This window comes from Gigantopelta aegis, chromosome 9 (assembly GCF_016097555.1).
Source record: "Gigantopelta aegis isolate Gae_Host chromosome 9, Gae_host_genome, whole genome shotgun sequence".
NCBI classification, from domain to species: Eukaryota; Metazoa; Mollusca; class Gastropoda; order Neomphalida; family Peltospiridae; genus Gigantopelta; species Gigantopelta aegis.
In genome coordinates, this window is record NC_054707.1 from 3411199 (window position 1) to 3433755 (window position 22557).

Below are 22557 nucleotides of genomic sequence, written 5' to 3' on the forward strand. Positions count from 1 at the left end.
GTTAATCTTTTATCATACCAGTAACACCAAGATGGAACACAAGTATTGTATTATATAAAATATGAAATGTATCGGTGAACAATACGTTTTTAGTATATTTGCGTATGGATTATAAATGCTCCTTTGAACAAAATTATAGTTATAGTTATATTTAGTTTGTGTTCACATGTGGTAATTCTGACAGGTGTAATCTGATATGGGCGTATATCAATGTTGTCAAAATATCAGTTGGTTAGCAGCATCCGACATGAGTAGTCTACCTATTGCAAAGAAGAGGGGAGATTTTCAATATTATTTAAGCGCAGGTCTTGTTCTTGGATTAGCTCATGAAAAAAAATTCCAATTTGATTGAGGGAACGATCTCGTGACTGATGGCAAAATATTTTAGAATTTAGATCAATATTTTAGATAATGATCAATGAGTTAAAAACTTTCGAATGACAAAAAGAAACATTCTATTTTCTCTGAGAAGACTTCGTCCAAGTTAGTCCAAACCAATGGCACAATTTTTTCTGGCTGCCAGTGTCAAAATATGTCTATATGCACCTGTTTGATGCAATAGATTGCAATTGTGTCACATAGGAAATTTGTGAAATTTGTTTTTCTATTCTTTTTGCTCACATTAGCAAATAAGAAATCTGTTCACATGAAAAGATTTGCGTAGCAAGTAAATTTACTCAAATATACTTTTGCATGACCTCTGATGCTCGTGCAAATATAATCCAGGAGTATATATAAACCCGTATGCAAATGCATTCTCATGACAGATATACTCACCCGAACTATATTTACTTACGATTTTAGATATACTCATGTATGTAAATGTCTACGCGAGAACAGGGCTTATGTTTCTGGATTTCTTCAAACGTACAAAAGCAAAAACCCAATCGATATCAATATTTGAATATTTTTGAAATTTTCCAACCTTCCGGAATTTTCTCCAAAATTCCTCTAAATTTCTCTAAATTCCCAATATTCCCATTGGACATTTTCAACCCTGAAAATTCCCGGTAATTTTACCACCCTACCCTTGCTCCGAGAACCTTTTTTCAATGTATTTTTCTGGGAAGGGTGACTCAACCCCCAGTAAAAACTTCGCTCACCACAGTATAGAACCCCTGTCACAATTCCCTGCACCTGCGCTTGTCGCCCCCCCCCCCACCCCCCACACATCCGCCCCCCCACCCCCCCCCCCCCCCCACACACACACAAACACATACACCGCACACGTGCCTGTTTCATAATTTTACTTCATAAATGTTGGTGTCGGCCATTCTGCGAGATTGCCTACTTGAGAAGTTAATTAACTCCAAACTAATTGATAAATCTACTTTCCAGCCCAGCCCAGCTTGTTATCTTCTCGTTCAGTAATCAGATTTAATAAAAGGCCCTAGCCCAGGAGCTGAAGTGATCATACTAAGGAGAACACTGTCGCCGTTTAGGTCGTTTGTAATTATTCTGGCCGCCCAGTCCGCAAAATTCTTCCAATGCCGTCTGCTTATTATTCACAATGTTGGTTCGCAGGTCCAGACGAAGAAAAATAAACACGATCGTTGCGATTTGCATTTCTGTCCTAATAAATCGAATTTCTTTTAAGTATTTTCATTACCGTTTAACTTTTAGTTGGCTGAATAATGTGTCTTCACCATTTCCGTTTTAATGTTAATAAATCGAATTTTAGTCGGTTATTTCTATTGTCGTTAACCTTTTAGCAGAACAAATTGTGCGTAGGAAGTTGGGAACACATTAAGTGGGGTGGCTGTAATTTAAGGTTCTAAATACTTGCAGACATAAGATAATTTTCAAAAGAAATTAACTCATCATCTAAAATGTCAGTATAAACGTCCTTAGTTGCAATGCTAAACTGATTATCAGCACATTATCTAAAATCAAAGCATTGGCCTAAGGCCTTAAAAACAAACAAGATAAAAAAAGTAATAATAATTTTAAAAATATATAATAATAATAAGGTATCTCGAGGTCAAGACATTGTCCCATGGCATAACTTTCAATAACTGTTATGTTATCTCGAGTCATCGATATCTCGAGCTATTTCGTTCGGTCCCTTCAACATCGAGGTAACGATGTTTCATTGTTACACCGGCCTTGGTGGTGTCGTGGTTAAGCCAACATAAGTCAAATGACACAGGTCTAACTTTTCCTCGGGAGGATGGGGAGTGTGTGTGTGTGGGGGGGGGGGGGGGGGGATACTGACCAAAATAGCTAGTATGCATTATTTGTTTTATTATATTATATTTTATTTTATTTTATTTTATTTTATTTTACTTTATTGAAACGTGAATAAAAAACATCAAAACCACTGATTATACATGTACTTGTAAACGATACCTGTTTACTGAACTTTTTAGAATATTGTACCCTTTAAATAATTCCATGCTTCTGATTTTTCATTAAGAGTATTCAATTTCAGAGATTTCCGATTAAGAAGAAAAAAATGTTCTGGAAAATAAAAACAGCATGTGATAAAAGTTCATTAAACTGTTCTAAATGTCATAATACCAAACAGATTGAAAACACTTTTGATTTATGTTTTAAAACAGAAACTTGCTTTGTTTTACATGCCTACAAACCTGGACAAGACAAATGCGAATAAGAGAAAGAAAAAATGGACACCGTGGCACATTATTTAATCGTCGGCTGTTAGATGCGACATTTAATCTGAGGAATACGAGAAGATCGCTACCGCCAGATGGAGTATTCTCTTTATGTGTATTTTACAACAGACAAAAGGGCGGGATTTAATTCACAAGAAAGGAATATTTTATTTAACGACGTACTCAACACATTTTGTTTACGGTTATATGGCGTCGGACGTGTATATGGTTAAGGACCACACATATATTGAGAGAGGAAACCCGCTGTCGCCAATTCATGGGCTACTCTTTTCGATTATCAGCAAGAGATCTTAAATAAGCACCATCCCACAGACAGGATAATGCATACCACGGCCTATGTTACACCAGTTGTGGAGTACTGGCTGGAATGAGAAATAGCCCAATGAGCCCACAGACGGGAATCGATCCTAGATCGATCGCGCACCAGGCGAGCGTTGTACCACTGGGCGACGTCCCGCCCTTAATTGACAATATAATGTGCTTGCATGAAGTGCATGGGATCGTAGGTTCGAATCTCCTCGGTACACCCACTGGGTTTCTCCCGTTGAAAGCAGTGTCCCATGACTGGTATTTTAAAAGATGCTGAAGTTAAAGTTAAAGTGTGTTTTGTTTAACAACACCACTAGAGCACATTGATTTATTAACTATCGGCTATTGGATGTCAAACATTTGATCATTCTGACAAGTAGTTTTAGAGGAAACCCGCTACAAAGGAGCTCTTATATGCACGTTCCCACAGACAGGGCACCATATACCACGACCTTTGATATACCAGTGCTGATGAACTGGTTAGGATGGGGAGGGGGGGGGGACCAATCACTTAGGTGACTTGATCCTACTATGTAATCACCTCAGGAAACCGCTCTACCGACTGAGCTAGATCACGCCGCTTTTTTAAAAATACGTGGTACGTGCTGCCTTATCTGTGGGGAAAGTGCACATACTATATAGATCGATTGCTGCTAATGGACAAAGGTAGCGTGTTTCCTCTGAAGACAACGTGTCAGAATTACCACAGGTATTATGTATGTTATGTATTCAGCTGATGAGTGGTAAGAACTTGAAATAAAGAACTTGAACTTGAACTTGACACCGGCCTCGGCGGTGTCGTGGTTAGGCCATCGGTCTACAGGCTGGTAGGTACTGGGTTCGGATCCCAGTCGAGCATGGGATTTTTAATCCAGATATCTACTTCAAACCCTGAGTGAGTGCTCCGCAAGGCTCAATGGGTAGGTGTAAACCACTTGCACCGACCAGTGATCCATAACTGGTTCAACAAAGGCCATGGTTTGTGCTATCCTGCCTGTGGGAAGCGCAAATAAAAGATCCCTTGCTGCTAATCGGAAAGAGTAGCCCATGTAGTGGGGACAGCGGGTTTCCTCTCAAAATCTGTGTGGTCCTTAACCATATGTCTGACGCCATATAACCGTAAAATAAAATGTGTTGAGTGCGTCGTTAAATAAAACATTTCTTTCTTTCTTTCTTTCTTGAACGTGACACCCAATAGCCGGTGATTGATTAATGTATGTACTCTAGTCATCTTTCTTTCTTTCTTGAACGTGACACCCAATAGCCGGTGATTGATTAATTTATGTACTCTAGTCATCTTTCTTTCTTTCTTGAACGTGACACCCAATAGCCGGTGATTGATTAATGTATGTACTCTAGTCATCTTTCTTTCTTTCTTGAATGTGACACCCAATAGCCGGTGATTGATTAATTTATGTACTCTAGTCATCTTTCTTTCTTTCTTGAACGTGACACCCAATAGCCGGTGATTGATTAATGTATGTACTCTAGTCATCTTTCTTTCTTTCTTGAACGTGACACCCAATAGCCGGTGATTGATTAATTTATGTACTCTAGTCATCGCGCTGTTAAACAAAACCATTGTTGTTCTCCACACAAAAAAAGGTGAATCAAAGACATACAAACAAGAAATAAGACAATACTGTAAATCAGAAACTGTTAGAGAGCATAAATTTTTTTTAGCGAATTTAGCGATGCTAATTTTCATGACGCTAAATTATTTAAAAAGACGTACTTGACAGACAGTTTTGAAAAACGTTTACAAGTGCGATTGTGAACGAAAACCAAGTCAGGGACAGACTTAAGGTATTGTACTATACGGTAATATATTAAGGCACATCTCGCGAAATACCAATATTTATTATAAAAGTCTATAAAATATTATCCATGTGGGTTTGTTTAGGGTTTTTAAAAATTATTTTTTGATTTAAAATAATTTGTTTTTATTTCTTTTTTTTCTTTCTTTTTTTTAAAGCTCCACACTAATGTATATATCCTCAGTAAAGGACGCTGAACTTTTAAGTATTTTACTTTAGTGTAAACCAGTTACTACTGTATGATTTGTTCACAATTGCAATGAACTTAAAGTAAAATTTAATAGTTATGTCAGCTTCCTGCAAAAGTTATTTATTAAAATGGCAGACCCCAGTTTTTAAACACTACGACATATTTATCACTTTTAGAGCCATTTTTAGATAATTTAGAAGTTACTAACATGTTATTGTTTACCATATCCATTTTTATACATCAAAAGTGTTCCCGCTCATCCTCGTTTTTGTAATACCCACACATTATTTTCGCATAGTTCTAAAATCATACGAGAAGTAACGGTTATCAAGCCAAACTCTAGTCTACCTTTAGATGGCATTTCCTCGTTTAAACATCACACACGTTAGTTTCGCTCTATCATAACTTGATCCAAATGTTCTTACAGGTTTCTAGATTAACCAAACTTAGTGAATATAGGATCTGCGCTTTTAACGCTTCCTTCGAAATGTAAATAGCATACCTTCAACTATATACCCATAAAGAATTAGAACAAAACAATTTAATTTACTAGTAGAAAAACAACATTTATTAGAGGCTCTTTAAAGGGCGACTGACGGAACTGAGGCGGACACTCTGTAAGGTTATGCCAGGTGGTTTTTGTTGAGAAGTTCGCTGTCATTGTGCAAACTCATCTGTCTCTGATGACCTTATTTAGATGTCGACAGTCAACTTGCCACGTTTTGTGGATTCGTCGATTTCATAAGATTTGATACAGTTTTATTTTGTTTAACGGCAACACTAGTGCACACTGATTTATTAATCATCGGCTGTTGGATGTCAAACATTGTGTCAATTTTTGTTTGACATATAATCTTGGAGAGGAAACCCGCAACATTTTTCCATTAGTAGCAAATGATCTTTTATATGCACCATCCTACAGACAGGACTTCACATAACACGACCTTTGATAATCCAGTTGTGGTGCACTGGCTGGAAATATAAATAGCCCAATGGTCCACCGACGGGAATCGATCCTAGACCAATCGCGTATCAAGCGAGCGCTTTACTACTGGACTGCGTCCCGGCCCAAGATGTGATACACGATAAGACTGAAATCTAGTCGGACTGAACGCCATTTTGTTAACACGACGTTCAAGCACATTACAATTTCGATATTCCTGAGTTATTTATACAAATATTATGTGTGGGTTCGATTAAATTATAGTTGTGTATCACGAATAAATGTAAAAGTAGAGAAATATGGCACTCGTAACTATGATCCCGCACGTTTGAGTATTTTATGTCAAATAGGACACTCATTGTTTTAAGGTTTGTTATGGAAAAGTATATTTTGGCTTTGAAAGCATTAGCAAAGATTGGAGTGGGGACAGACTGTCGTCTTTTTTTCCCACCAGTGCTTGGGAGTGTCAGATCCCCGATATAGGGCCGTACCTAGCGTCAGTACAATGGGCAAATTGGAATTCGAAAGAAAAAAAACCCCAAACGAAAACGTGCTTTTTGTAATTAAAATTCCCTTTTTTTCTCATTTTGAGATAACCTTCTCTTACTGTTCATTGCGCCTTTTTATGGTTAACCCATCTATTCTAGACTCAGTACGGCCCCGCAATACCTTCATTGGGGGGGGGGGGGATCACCTCCTACAAAATGTTGTCTACACCAGTTGGAGAATTATGTATGAAGATGATGCAAGGGTGTCAACCACCAAATCAAATCCCATAGATGACACTAGTAACACCTTGTACTTGAAACATGAGGTACCTGTAAATAAACAAGTACTCAAATTGTGTGCGGAACTAGGGTAGTCGGAAACTCTACCCATTATATCTGAAATGAGCAGCTTGACGCCCAACTTTTTCTGATTCACTTTAAGTATGGGTGAGGGGTGGTAGTATTTTTATCCGTGGTGTTTATGTCGATTGATACGCTGCAAGTAGGAGTTTTAGCCACATTATGTTACTATTGTCGTCTATGGGATTCGATTTCGTAGTATAGACCCGTAACGGACTGCTAGCATAGAGTAGGTTTCTGTTACGGAAAATACCTTGGCTCCATCACTCATCTTAATATCATGAATCCATATATATTTATATATGTTGGGGTGACGGGTGAGGGCCACGTAGACCAGTAGTAAAGCTCTCACCTGATACGCGGTTGATCTAGGATCGACCTCAGTCGGTGGGTCCATTGGTCTTTTTCTCGTTCCAGCCTGTGTACCACGACTGGATTGTTAAATGCCGTAGTATGTGCTATCCTGTATGTGGGATGGTGCATATTATAAAATATTTCTAGCTAGTAATGGGAATGAGTTTGTAGCAGCTTTTCTCTCTAAGGGTATATATAAAATATTTAACTTTCTATATATGTTATATATGCTCAGGTTATAGGTATCGGCGTTACGGTGTGTGTGTGTGTGTGTGTGTGGGTGGGGGGGTTGTTGTTGTTTGGGGTTTTGTTGTTGTTGTTTTTTGGGGGGAGGTTTGGGGTTTTTGGTTTGGGTTTTTGTTTGGTTTTTTGGGGGGTTGAGGGGGTTCGTGGGGGGGTTACAAAAGAAGAAACTATAATTATAAATATACTGATAGAAAGAAATAAGGGAACACGTAATATTTCAGACCAAATTTAATTCACTGCTAGAATATATCAAATACCGATGTGTATTCAGGGAGTGAGAGGGCGGGGCGTAGCCCAGTGGTAAAGTGTTCGCTTGATGCGCGGTCGGTCTAGGATCGATGCTCGTCGGTGAACCCATGGGCTATTTCTCGTTCCAGCCAGTGCTCCACAACTGGTGTCACAAAGGCCGTGGTATGTATTGTCCTGTCTGTGGGATGGTGCATATAAAAGATCCCTTGCTGCTAATCGAAAAGAGTAGCCTATGAAGTGGCGACAACGAGTTTCTTCTCTCAATACCTGTGTGGTCCTCAACCATATGTCTGACGCCATATAACCGTAAATAAAATATGTCGAGTGCGTCGTTAAATAAAACACTTCCTTCCTTCAGGGAGTGAATGTCAGTTAACAGGACTTGACTGTCAGTAACATACGATGTAGTTAACTCACTGATATTGTGAATGTCAGTTAACAGGACTTGACTGTCAGTAACATACGATGTAGTTAACTCACTGATATTGTGAATGTCAGTTAACAGGACTTGACTGTCAGTAACATACGATGTAGTTAACTCACTGATATTGTGAATGTCAGTTAACAGGACTTGACTGTCAGTAACATACGATGTAGTTAACTCACTGATATTGTGAATGTCAGTTAACAGGACTTGACTGTCAGTAACATACGATGTAGTTAACTCACTGATATTGTGAATGTCAGTTAACAGGACTTGACTGTCAGTAACATACGATGTAGTTAACTCACTGATATTGTGAATGTCAGTTAACAGGACTTGACTGTCAGTAACATACGATGTAGTTAACTCACTGATATTGTGAATGTCAGTTAACAGGACTTGACTGTCAGTAACATACGATGTAGTTAACTCACTGATATTGTGAATGTCAGTTAACAGGACTTGACTGTCAGTAACATACGATGTAGTTAACTCACTGATATTGTGAATGTCAGTTAACAGGACTTGACTGTCAGTAACATACGATGTAGTTAACTCACTGATATTGTGAATGTCAGTTAACAGGACTTGACTGTCAGTAACATACGATGTAGTTAACTCACTGATATTGTGAATGTCAGTTAACAGGACTTGACTGTCAGTAACATACGATGTAGTTAACTCACTGATATTGTGGATGGGCGAGATTTAGATCAGTCGGTTGAGTGCTAACCTGAGGTGCTTGCGTCGCAGGATCGAACCACCTCAGTGGATCCATTCAACTGATTGAGGATTTTTCTCATTCCAACCAGTGCATCACAAATGGTCAAAGGCCGTGGTATGTGCTTTCCTGTCTGTGGGAAAGTGCATATAATAGATCCCTTACTGCATCAGGAAAAATGTAGCGAGTTTTTTCTGATGACTACGAGTCATAGTTACCAAATGTTTGACATCCAAGAGCCGATTATTAATTAATCATTGTGCTCCAGTGGTGTCGTTAAACAAACCAAACTTTAACTTTAACTTTTAACAGTGATATTGTGAATGTCCGATGATGGTTTTGGTTGCATTGGGCAATATTTGCTGTTACTGTTTGTATTGATGCAAGGCCGCGGTATGTACTGTTCTGTTTATGAGAAAGTACTTTGAAAACCCTCTTGCAGTGGGTTTGCTCTCTCTCTCTCTCTCTCTCTCTCTCTCTCTCTCTCTCTCTCTCTCTCTCTCTCTCTCTCTCTCTCTCTCTTTTTCTCTCTCTCTAAAAAGTTTTATCGTTGGCACTAACGACACATACTATTTCGAAAATGTTTCTCTCCAAAATTGAAAACATTTACGTTTCAGATTTCCCCCAGTGTCTGTCCTTACAGGTCATAGGCGTACGGGCTCACATTTTTGTAGGGGGGGGGGGGGGGGGGGGGGGGGGGGGGGGGGGGGGCGAGGGGTGCAGGCTGATTTTTGCCCGAATTAAACAAAAGTGCCCGAATCTGGATCACAACATTTATTCATATTAGCATTACTGTCAAACAGCTATATAGGGTTGCAAACGATCGCCATGCATTTTCACATGGGTTACAACTAATAATTTAAGTAGAATAATGAAATTGTATGGTGAAAAAGGTCAGCTAATGTTCCCCGATTTTTTCTGGTTTTGCCCGAATTTAAGGATTTTCTCCAGGACTGTCTCGTACATTTATGTGACAGGTGGTGGAGAAACCGATTTACACCGGCCACCTGTTCTGCTGTACACCATTGTCTGAAAACGTCAGTGCATAATATTATAAAATAACATAGATACAATCTAGCCAGAAGACCATACGATTGAAAAATATAAACCATTTTAATCCTTCGCCAATTACCAGAAGTTAATATAAGAGCAAATATTGTTCACCCGTATGTTCAATCTTTCATCCAAGTATTTATTTTAAGCAAGTTGCTTACAGGGATATACATTTCAATGAGGACGTGCACGTCAATATACAGTATGTTAGTAATAAAGGTATACCAGTGCATCTACATCCTTTGAAGCCTGGTATATCTGCCACTAGGGGTATTCTGCCCACTGACGTAAATTTGTCACTAGGGGTAAAGGGTAAAATTATGTTGCTGTTATATGTTTCATAAAGCTTTAAGCATGACACATAAGGACGGAAGTTAAAACTTTGTTTTATTCAACGACACCACTAGAGCATATTAATTTATTAATGATCGGCTATTGGATGTCAAACATTTGGTGGTAATTATGAAATCATAGTCTTAGAGACAAAACCCGCTACATGTTTTCATTAACAGCAAGGAATCTTTTATATGCACCATCCCACAGACAGTATACTACATACCACGGCCTTTGATATACCAGTCGTGGTGTACTGGCTAGAACGAGAAATAGCCCAATGGGCACACCGACGGGGATCGATTCCAAACAGACGGCGCATCAGCGAGCGCATTACCAGTGGGCTACGTCCGACTCCCCCCCCCCACCCCCACCCCCCCCCCCACCCCACACACCCACCCTACCCTTAGTACTTGTTGACGTCAATGACCCTTGTCCTTAATCTACATAGCTTGTCGGTTTAGCATAAGATGCAAACTACAGAACGAGAAATACAATGGGTTTGTAAAATCGCTTAATTAAACAAGACGTTGTCAGTAAGTTGGAATTCAATGCCGCTTACTCTCCTTTGTCTTTCTAAAAGAAAAAAGAAAAAATGTCAGGGAACCTGCAGAGTAGATGAACGGGTTGGGTGTTGTTGTTTGGGTTTTTTAAAATTATATAGCTACCTTCACCTTTACCGGTCCAAATAAAATACTATGTATGTACTCATTTTAATAATAATTTAAAAAAAAAAAAAAAAAAAATAAAAAAAATATATATATATATATATATATACTACTCAAAATAATTTAAGGGTCAAACATTTATAACCAAATAAGTTTCAGAGGTATTAGATTGATGATGTAAAGTACACCAAATTTTTTATTTATTGTTCCATATTTACAAAAACCCACAAATAAACGTCACTGTATACAAGAAAGTCACATGACATGCTGTCAAAGTTGAAGGTTGTCAAACATGGATTTTACACATTAGAACATTCGTATAATAGTGTGTGAATCCACCCTTGGCGCGAATACACTCGACACATCGTTGCCTCATGCTGTTGATCAGACGTCTGAAGAACTCTTGGGGAATGGCCTGCCACTCTGCCATAAGAAGTTGACCCAGATCATGAAGGTTGGCCGGAGGGGCATGGTTATCCCGAACTCTCCTGCTTAATTCGTCCCAGGCGTGCTCTATTGGGGCCAAGTCAGGCGAATATGCTGGCCAATCCATCCTGGCGATACCTTGTTGTCTGAGAAAGTCCGTTACCACCCTGGCGCGGTGGGGTCTGGCATTGTCATCCTGCAGAACTGCCCCGCCGCCAATCTGCTGAAGGCCTGGGAGAACCAACGGCCGGATAATCTCGTTCAGATAGCGGATTCCATTCAGATTGCCATCCACCACATAGAGGGGGGTCCTGTGGTGGATAGAGATGCCGCCCCACACCATGACGCTGCCACCACCGAACCGGTAACGTTGTCTAACGTTAACGTCAGCGAAGCGCTCCCCAGAACGTCTGGCCGTTCTGTGACGTGGTAGGAGTGGTGGTCGAACAGCCTGGCGACGGCAGCGTAGATTATTGGCTCTCAGACGATTGCGTATGGTTTGATCAGACACTCGAGTTCCAGTCGCAGTCCGCATATTGTCACGTAATCGGCGTGCAGTGGCTGTGCGTTGACGTAGAGCCATATTGGTGATGTAGCAGTCCTCTCTATTTGTAGTGCTTCGGGGTCTTCCCGAACGTGGACGATTTCGAACAGAATTCGTTGCTTGGTACCGTTGCCACAGTCGGCCAACGACACTCTGACTGACACCAAGTGTCATAGCAACATTTCTTTGCGTATTGCCATCCTGAAGCCAAGCAATAGCCCTTCCTCGATCTTCGATAGTCAGTTGAAGTCGTACCATTGTCGAATTTGGAGTGTGCACCGTACACGAACGCAAGCTCCAATTATACGGAAATTCAGCATTGGGAACATGGAATACACGTGCAAAGCGTGCAAATGAAGCCCTTTGTGAAAAAGCAAGTTATGGGCACTTAGCAGACCTTTCGCTTTCGCCCTAATTTACGTGCAAATGTAAGCATGTTTTCGCCATTAGAACTAGTCGACAGTGTCAATGACAGTGGATTTTAATTCATTTATGGGTTGCTTAGACCCACTTTCGTCAAAATGGAACAATACCATGCGTGACATTATGGTCTAGCTAATATAATTGACATTAAGAAAATAATGTCGAAAATATCGTCTGACCCTTAAATTCTTTTGAGTAGTATATATATATATATATATATATATATATATATATATATATATATATATATATATATATAGTATATAGAGATAGATAGATAGATAGATAGATACATACATACATACATACACACACACACACACACACACACACACACACACACACACACATTTAATACAAATTAGGGTCGGCCCTTCTTTCCAGTTTATACCGGCCTCGGTGGCGTCGTGGCAGGCCATCGGTCTACAGGCTGGTAGGTACTGGGTTCGGATCCCAGTCGAGGCATGGGATTTTTAATCCAGATACCGACTCCAAACCCTGAGTGAGTGGTCCGCAAGGCTCAATGGGTAGGTGTAAACCACTTGCACCGACCAGTGATCCATAAATGGTTCAACAAAGGCCATGGTTTGTGCTATCCTGCCTGTGGGAAGCGCAAATAAAAGATCCCTTTCTGCTAATCGGAAGAGTAGCCCATGTAGTGGCGACAGCGGGTTTCCCCTCAAAATATGTGTGGTTCTTAACCATATGTCTGATGCCATATAACCGTAAATAAAATGTGTTGAGTGCGTCGTTAAATAAAACAATTCTTTCTTTCTTTCCAGTTAGTGCCGAGTTCCAGAAAACAAGCAATTTATTTAGGCCTAAATTCCAACGAGATGCGGGACGTAGCCCAGTGGTAAAACGCGTGTCTGATACACGGTCGGTCTAGGATCGATCCCCGTGAGTGGGCCCATTGAGCTATTTCTCGTTCCAGCCGGTGCTCCACAAGTGGTATATCAAAGGCCGTGGTATGTAGTATTCTGTCTGTTGGATGGTGCATATAAACGATCCCTTGCTATTAATGAAAAACAATTGTACCGGGTTCCCCTTCTAGGTCTATAATTAGTGGTGTAACAATACATCGAACTATCGACATGTTGCGATAGTCGGTGCCCTGATAGCAATGCATCGATAGTTAATTCAACTATCGATAACTATCGCAATTGTTTTTTCAACTATCGATAGTTTTGATAGTATGCATAGTGAAATATGGTCTACGACCAACGCATGATTTCACTATCTAGTGACATTATTACAGATAACTAAATACAAACACAGACACACACATACAAACACAAACATACGTACATACGCACGTACACTCACACATATAAACACACACACACACACACACACATACATACAATGTCATACATACATACAATGTCATATATACATACTTACATACATATATCAATACGTACGTACGTACGTACATACATACATACATACATACTAGTACATACATACATCAATACATACACACATACATACACCACATACATACATACAAAAATACATACATACATACATACATACATACTAGTACATACATACATACATATTGGAAGACTGAAGTAAATAGTTTAGTGAAATATCTATTCATATAACTGTTATCAAGCGATTTAAGTATTCACATATACTACTGCAATAGTACTATCACTATTGCAATACTATCACAATAGTATTTTAAGTATCGCAATACTATTGCAATAGTAAAACTGACCGCAATAGTCACCCCTATCTATAATGTTAGAATGACCAAATCTCTGACATTCAATAGCCAATAATTAATAAATCAATGTGCTCAAATGGCTTCATTTAATTTAACTTGAGTATCTCGATTGAATGACGCATACATACACGTACAACAATAATGTAACGTGATTCCTACTTTGCGAGTAAACCTTTGTGGTTTACCGCTAATGCCACATATACCTATAATATTAATTCCAATGATTATTAAAGTTGAAATGCAGAAATCTATCTTACACTCGGAACAATCCGAGAGATAAACACTTCACGAAATTGTGAGAATGAAAGTCAAAATAAGAATACAAAAATCAATATCCACAGCAAATAATACTGTTACACTATTACAGTATACCCGAGTCCGTGTATATCGGCTTACGATGTAGTTTTCACTTTGATTAGTTTACGAAGATTCGTAGCTTAACTTGTCTAGCCAGGGTCTTGTTTCAATGATATTGTGCTATAATGTGTATCAATTACCACCCTCTGACGTGGCCATTCTCGCGGAATTTATTTAGGTATTGATTCAGAAAATGACAGGCGCATGCTTGTCACTTTCGCTTTGGGTGTTCACGATCGAAAAGTATAACTGTTGGTGTGCTCCGTCACGTGAGACAGTTATCCACGCAAGTGGGAGGGAGGTTCACGTTTAGTTTACAAGAGCGGCACAAAGGGAGCCAACCGAAGTCGCCCGTCGCACGGATTAACAGCAACAACTATTGGTCCGTTTCTTTTCCAGTCTCAGTAAAGACAGTACAAACTTCAAATTCGCAACTCTCTGGAATGTTTAATTTTAAGACTTCTCTGGAATTTGTTTCGGTTATAAATTGAGAAAGAAAGAGAATATAAAGAAACGAATACAGCTTTCTAAGGAGGAGGGAGAAGACGATTTTGAATAACTTCTTTAAAAGAGGAGCGGTTTGTTAAAAGAGACACCAATTATATTATTGTTTTCCTTTCGGCCATGATGTCAAGGAACATAAGTTTGAAAATTGAAGCCGTCTTGTTTTGCTGGGTCCTGCTTTACACAACAGCAATAACAGGTATGTAGCTTTGATCTTTGTTAATTATAATTACAGATGGAAGGTATTTTGCTGAGATGTCTGCCGCTTTGGTCTTGCCTCGAAATAGGTGTTTCCCGGTTTACTTTTGGACAGTATTCTTGTCTAGTGAAGACTTTTGAGGGCCTTAAAAAAAACCCACACACAAAACTACAGATGACAGTTAATATGTCTCATTAACACTGTTAATTTTGTTGTTGATGATGATGTTTTTGTGTTTTTTTTTTCGTTTTCTTGTTCGTTTTCTTCTTCTTCTTTCTTCTTCTTCTTCTTCTTCTTTGTAACTATTTTTGGTCATGACTAACAGCGCTCTATGTTGCCACTAGTTGAACCTGTCTTTTTTTTTCTTTTTTTTCTTTCCTTCTTTCTTCTGTTTGTCTTTCTTTCTCTCGGTTTCTTTTTCTTATCTTCGTCCCCCACCCCATCTCTTTTTTAAAATTATTATTGTTGTACAATATCATAGAATTAAACACTGTTAGGTACATTGTATTTTAGATCATAGCAAGTCAACAATAACCGCTGTTTTTTAATTTAAATTTAGACCTTAATTTAAATTTAGACTAATTTCAATTAAATGTTCCACATCTGCACCTTGGTCTGAATAAACGTATCTGCGTTGAGGCTAACAGCAGAGACACACTGTGGTAATTAATAATGCAACAGCTGTGTCTTTCCCTTGTATTAAAGCTACAATCTCTGATATATTTTAATATTCTGGACAACAAAAGAAACGCAAACATTACTTTACTTTTCTTTCTTTAAAAAAAAAATTCATTTTGAATCCCACTATTTGTATGTTTGTTAAAATTACCAATTTCTTGTTAGTGTTTTAAACCCATTTTGTTAGTATATTTATTGAATTAATTGTATCAAAACAAAAAATATATATATTGAAATGTTCGCGGTTCTTTTGTTTTTCAGTATATTTAAGTAATTAGAATATATCATCAACTTTTATTTTATTTCTGTATACGTAATAGTCTTGAATTTACTTCCTATACCACCTAGTCTATATCTCGCGGTGTGCATTTGCTTAGCCGCACAGTACTTAAATAATAAACTATACAAATAAAAGAAGGGAAAATAACGAAATGAAATGTCTGAACATTTGACTTCTCTTCCATCTTGTTCAATAACCGTCTGAGAAACAAGGTTATAACAGATGTAGCAAATAATAGAAAGGTTAACATATTTAATGTTACAAAATTCGATGAAGTTTGCACGCATCAGATGATAGCGAAAATCGCGATTTCATTGAAATCGTAGCTGGTTTTGTCTGTTGCTTTGGTCAAATATAGCACATAATGGGCATGGGAGATTGCAGCTTTAATGAAATATGTTAAGTTCTGCTAAGACGACACAGTGCCTTTAAACACATTAAATACTTAGCACGAATGTAGTTCGCTAAATATGTGACTGGTATTTAATTTTGTATACCTAGCTTTGAATTCAATGAAATACAACTAGCTCTGAATTCAGTTAAATATACCTAGCTTTGAACTCAGTTAAATACACCTAGCTTTCGAATTCAGTTAAATATACCTAGCTTTGAATTCAGTTAAATAGAACTAGCTTTGATTTCAGTTAAATACACCTAGCTCTGAATTCAGTTAAATACACCTAGCTCTGAATTCACTTAAATATACCTAGCTTTGAATTCAGTTAACTACACCTAGCTTTGAATTCAGTTAAATACACCTAGCTTTGAATTCAGTGAAATATACCTAGCTTTGAATTCGATGAAACACACCTAGCATTGACTTCAATGCAATACACACCTAGAAATGAATTTAATGTAATAAACCTAGATTTTAATTCAATCCAATACACATCTATATTTTAATTCATTGCAATACACCAGGATTTGAATACAATGCTCTGAACGTGTGAACTATCTCCAATGTGCTAGACATGTCTTTTGAAATTCTTGTCTGTAATTAATTGCTACAGTGACAATGATGTGAAGATTTCTGTTTTATATATGAAATTGCATTACATGCTTACGTAAACATACTTCACAGTTACAATGTATAATCATATTTACAAATTGGTTCGTCTTATATGGATCGCAGTAAATGAGGCAATGAAAACACTAGTTAAGCTCCAACAATCCTCTGTGCGTATTAAATACGGTCATACTGTTCATTTTGTATCAGAATTGTAAAATGTTAACTGAAATGCTGGGTATCACTTTGATTAATTATAATCCACTTACTACTTCGTTTTAAACATGTTAAGAGTTTCAGACTATTTAATTGCTATTTTAAATAAATAACAAACGTACGATATTAACAAAATAAAAAAGGTAGTAAATACAGTTGGGAGAAAAATAATGTAATTAGTATTGTGCAAAACTGAAAGTCTATAAAACTTCATAAAAATGGTTAAATGAACGATGTGAAAGTTTTTCATCATATTAAAAAATAATCAATAGTATTAATAAACATTCTATTGCGTAACTTAGTCAAATGCATTTTTGTCTAATATCCTTAGAATAAGGTTAAGTATTATTAGTCTGTTCTGCATTTAAGCCACCTAACAGTTTATGTGGGTTTTTTCCTCCACCATCATATACCAGTTAACTAAATCATTCGACTTTGTGTATATACCCTCTCTTTCCTTCATTTCATTACCTTTTATTTTAGAACGACCATCAAAATTGCGCCGAAATTCCTTCATCAAAATGCGCACAATTTCTCTTTTGGCTTAATCCTACGGGACATTCCAAATTCCATAGCACCATACCACCCTCCGCCTGTTATCGGCTACGGTCGGACTGCTGGTGCTCCCTTGCACCTGCCAGTGCGGGCGGTCCCTCCTTCGCCCACCCCAACCCTTTCCTCTCCTGGACGGAGAAGCCGGACGAGGCTGGCATTTGTGTCCAGGACAGGCGTGCGCTACAACAGCTTGCTCTGAATGTGCACGTTAAACAGTTTCCTTCCTTCCTTCATTTCATTTTTATTTCCACTTTTTTTCTTGCTTAAATTCTCTTAAGGTTCAAAAACGCTGTCCTGGGCACACATCTCAGCTATTTGGGCTGTCTGTCCAGGACAGTGGGTTAGGTGTTAGTTGTTAATGTTTGGTGGTTAGTAAGAGAGAATAGGGTGTAGTGGTCTTACACATATCCAATGATTCGTTAAACTCGCTCTAGGTGGGAGCAGGTATCGGGTTGCGAACCCAGTACCTACCACCCTTATGTCCGATGGCTTAACCACGACACCACCGAGGTCGGTGACCCCTAACGAAACTCCTCTATATTAGGTATGTTCCGCCAAAGCCACACCCACTTTAATAAAAATAAATCGAATTACCTGAAACTACTTGATCTGCTTCCCACCAATCCCATATTCTCTTTCATTAATTTAGCTTTATATTGACCCGTTTTGCACCACTCCTAGCGTAGTGGCTAAACCACGGACGTAAGGCTGGTAGATATCGCATCCCGGTACCGGCACCGGCCTGGACAGACAACCCAGAGAGCTGAGGCGTTTGCCAAGGACAGCGTGCTTGAACCTTAATTGGGTATACACACGAAAATAAGTTGAAATGAATTAATGAATGGATCTATCGGCCTTCGTTGTTCAATTTGTTTTGTTTAATAATACATTAATTAATAAGAGCACAGTAATTAATCATCGGCTGTTGGATGTCAAACATTTGATAATTCCGACTCGTAGTCATCAGAGGATCCCGCTACATTTTTCTATTAGCAGAAAGGGATCTTTTATATGCACTTTCCCACATACAGGAAAGCACATACCACGGCATTTGTCCAGTAGTGGTGCACTGGTTGGAACAAGAAAAAACCCAATCAGGTCAATCACTGAGGTGGTTCGATCATAAGACGCAAGCACCTCGTAGCCCAGTGGTAAAGCGTTCGCTTGATGCGCGGTCGGTCTCAGATCGATCCTCGTCGGTGGGCCCATTAGGCTATTTCTAGTTCCAGCCAGTGCACCATGACTGGTATATCAAAGGCCGTGGTATGTATTATCCTGTCTGTGGGATGGTGCATATAAAAGATCCCTTGCTGTAATGTAGCGGGTTTCCTCTCTAACACTATATGTCAGAATAACCAAATGTTTAACATAGCCGATGATTAGTAAATCAATGTGCTCTAGTGGTGTCGTTAAACAAAACAAACTTTGGGACCACTAGACCGACTTATCTCTGATTAACCATTAACCATCCGCCCTGGGCAGACACCCATATAGCTGATGTTTGTGGCCACGACAGCGTGCTTCAACCTTAATTTTATATAAACACGAACATAAAATAAAAATAAATGAATCATTCCCACTCTTGTGGTAAAGTCATTGCTAGAGCATTTTTCAAGCTCCTTTCATATTAATGTAAGGTTCAAGCACGCTGTTCTGGGCACACACTCGTCAGCTATCTAGGCTGTCTGTCTAGAACAGCGGGTTAGTGGTTAGTGATAAAGAGGTTGGCGTAGTCACCTTAGAACTACCCAATGAGTCGCTAAACTCGCTTCGGGTGGGAGTCGGTACTGGGATGCGAACCCATTACTTATCAGCCTTAAAACCGCTGGCTCCTCTCACCCCATATTGTTTAGTCATAACACCAACATGATACATACACTGTATATATAAATAAATAAAGACAAACAACCACACACACACACAAACAACTAAACGCACCCACGCACGTACGTACGTAAGTACGCACGCACAAAAAGTCACTCGCACAGACTTACTATGGAATTTTAAAATTCATGTATATTGATCATAAATAAATATAGGAAGCACGTTATAAAAATATATTGCCTATTAATACCTGTCTTCAAAATGCTATTTAAAAACAAGTACTCGTGTACTAGTAAATCATTTTTAATATCCCGAACAAGGTGCTTATTATTTTTTAAAACGTATTTGCTTGTAAATGCAGAAAGGTTATTGTGAAAGCGATAATGATTAAAAAGAATTATTGCAAAGCACTGACGCGTGTACTGCTCTAAAGAAAGAAAAAACCCAATGAATTACTGATGACTGGACCCTTTGCTCCAGATATCATTTGTCTCTTGAAAACAGTTGTTCTTCGTATAGACAGCAACACGTTTAAGTAGGTACAGGGTTCGCAGCCCGGTACCGGCTCCAGCCCAGAGCGAGTTCTTGTTTCCCAGAAAAAATATATTGAAAAAAAGAAGAACATTTGCTTCATCAGAAAGGTGTTTTGACGCCCAAAACCCACCCCACCTCCGCAAATACACACTTGATAATTCTGACAGATACCTGCTACATGTTTCTATTAGCAGCAAGGGATCTTTTATATGCACTTTCCCACAGACATGACAACACATACAACATTCTTTGATATACCAGTCATTGGGCAATGGTTGGGATGGGAAAAAAAATCAATCAAAGAATGGATCCACTAAGGTGTTTCGATCCTACGACGCTATCACCTCAGGAGAGTTGCTCTACCGACTGAGATAGATCCCGCGCCTAAACTGTCCAAGTCAAAGTTTGCATCCTTATTGATGCGGGAGGCAGGACGTAGCCCAGTGGTAAAGCGCTTGCTTGATGTGTGGTCGGTCTGGGATCGATCCCCGGCGGTGGGCCCATTTGGCTGTTTCTCGTTCGAGCCAGTGCACCACGACTGGTATATCAAAGGTCGTGGTATGTGCTATCCTTTATGTGGGTTGATGTATATAAAAAGATCCCTTGCTACTAATGGAAGAATGTAGCGGGTTTCCGCTCTGAGAATATGTCAGAATTAGCAAATGTTTGACATACAATAGACGATGATTAATAAATCAATGTGCTCTAATGGTGTCGTTAAGCAAAACAAAACAAGACTTTTAACTTTAACTTTGTTGATGCTGCTGCTATACAGCACGTATCTATTCGACATTTTGTTTTAAGGATGCTAAATTATTCGTGTTTCATTCCCATTACGTTTTCAATCAGCTAGTTACAGAGTTTCTGACATGTGAAACATATTCAATTATTCATTCATTCATTTCTCTGAGATTACATAGACACCATCTGACCAATAATGAGACATCCATTGCTTCCAAAACGATAACTTCGTTGATTAAATCGGCGGAAAGAACAGCAATGAGCGGTTATCGAAAGGATGCAAAAATATATTATGTTTTCTATAATTGATGATTGAGACCGGTTAGCCATTAATAACAAAGACAAAGGAACTCGGCAGGAATTATATAAGTGTCGGTAATAGCGTGGGCGATGATAGGTTTTTAAAAGGTTAACCTTTTGTGGGTGACGATCGTAAGTGAGAAAATCTGCATGGATATTTTGCAATCAACTCCTGACATTTTTCGTAACTTGGCGCCTCAACTCCCTATACAAGCTAGGATGCATTATACTAGGTTCAGACCATCAACTGTCACGACGAAATTGGCCAACTCAACAATTGTGTTGCAATTTCTCTCACTTCCGACTAACAGCGGGTGCGCTCAGATTAACAACTAATGGGTCGTAGGAGTTGTATACGACGAGAATCGAGTTGTAAGAGTGTCCAGACTAGCAACCGGACAGTCGTAAAGTCGAGAGATCTGCGAGTTGGCCAACTCCTTCGTGACAGTTGGTAGTCTGAGATTAGCATAACTCCAAATATTTTTCATAACTGGCCACTATAACTCTCTATATTAGGTTGCTAATAACTCCAGACATTTTTTGAAACATGGCACCACATCTGTGTATGTCAAAATGCGATTAACTCCAGATACGTTTTCATAACTTTGTTACAACTCGAGGTGCTAAAGTACGAATAATTCCACCAGAGCTTTTTTTTACAAATTGGCACAACACACAATGTTAAAATGTGGATAACCCCAGATATTCTTTTATCATAACTTTCAGCTATGCTAGGGTGCAACTAACTCTCAATGCTAGGATGTGACTGATTGCAAACACTTTTTTTTGTAACTTGACTACATCTTTCGCTATATTAGGTTATACCATCAAAATTCCGTATAGTACTAGTACTACACTCAGGAATCTTTAGGGATACGGACATAAAATTGGTGAACGGGTATGTGCTATCCTGTCTGTGGGATGGTGCATATAAATGATCCCTGTGTAGCGGGTGTCCTCTCTAAGACTATATGTCAATATTACCAAATGTTTGACATCCGATAGCTGCTCTAGTGGTGCCGTCAAACAAAAACAAACTTTAACTGATGGTCGTGCCAGATTGAACATCATGTGAGGCCAGAATGTTACCACCATCGTCTGGACACTGACTGATAGTTTGTAGAAAGAGCAAGCCATGGCAGCCACATTCGTTCCGAAGAATGAGAGAAGATAACCCTGAAATAAACACACAAAGTAAAGAGGAAAAGTCAACGACGTGGGAATTTGTGTTTGCAGTAGATGATAACAAATTATTTTCACCTTTCTCTGGGAAAAAGCATTCGCTTACGAGTCATTAATTAACACTGACACAATGTGACTCCTTGCGACTACTTTTCAAAAATACACCAAACTCAAAGTAAATAAATAATATCAAGTGTGAACGACAAAACCTTATTCCCATATCAAAATCGTAACTCTGCATAAGGCAGGGTCGAAAGGACGT

The 22557-nt window shown here is 38.8% G+C and overlaps 1 protein-coding gene across 2 annotated transcripts in view; it reads left to right on the forward strand.

Annotated features, from left to right (window-relative positions):
* Window positions 1–14584: 14584 nt before the first annotated feature.
* Window positions 14585–22557, forward strand: part of LOC121382141 — a 92518-nt gene continuing 84545 nt past the window's right edge. For both annotated transcript variants that reach the window (XM_041511649.1, XM_041511650.1), the window contains exon 1: window positions 14585–14979. In XM_041511649.1, the coding sequence (XP_041367583.1) occupies window positions 14901–14979 (79 nt within the window). In that variant the 5' untranslated portion in view covers window positions 14585–14900. The remainder of the gene's footprint in view (window positions 14980–22557) is intronic.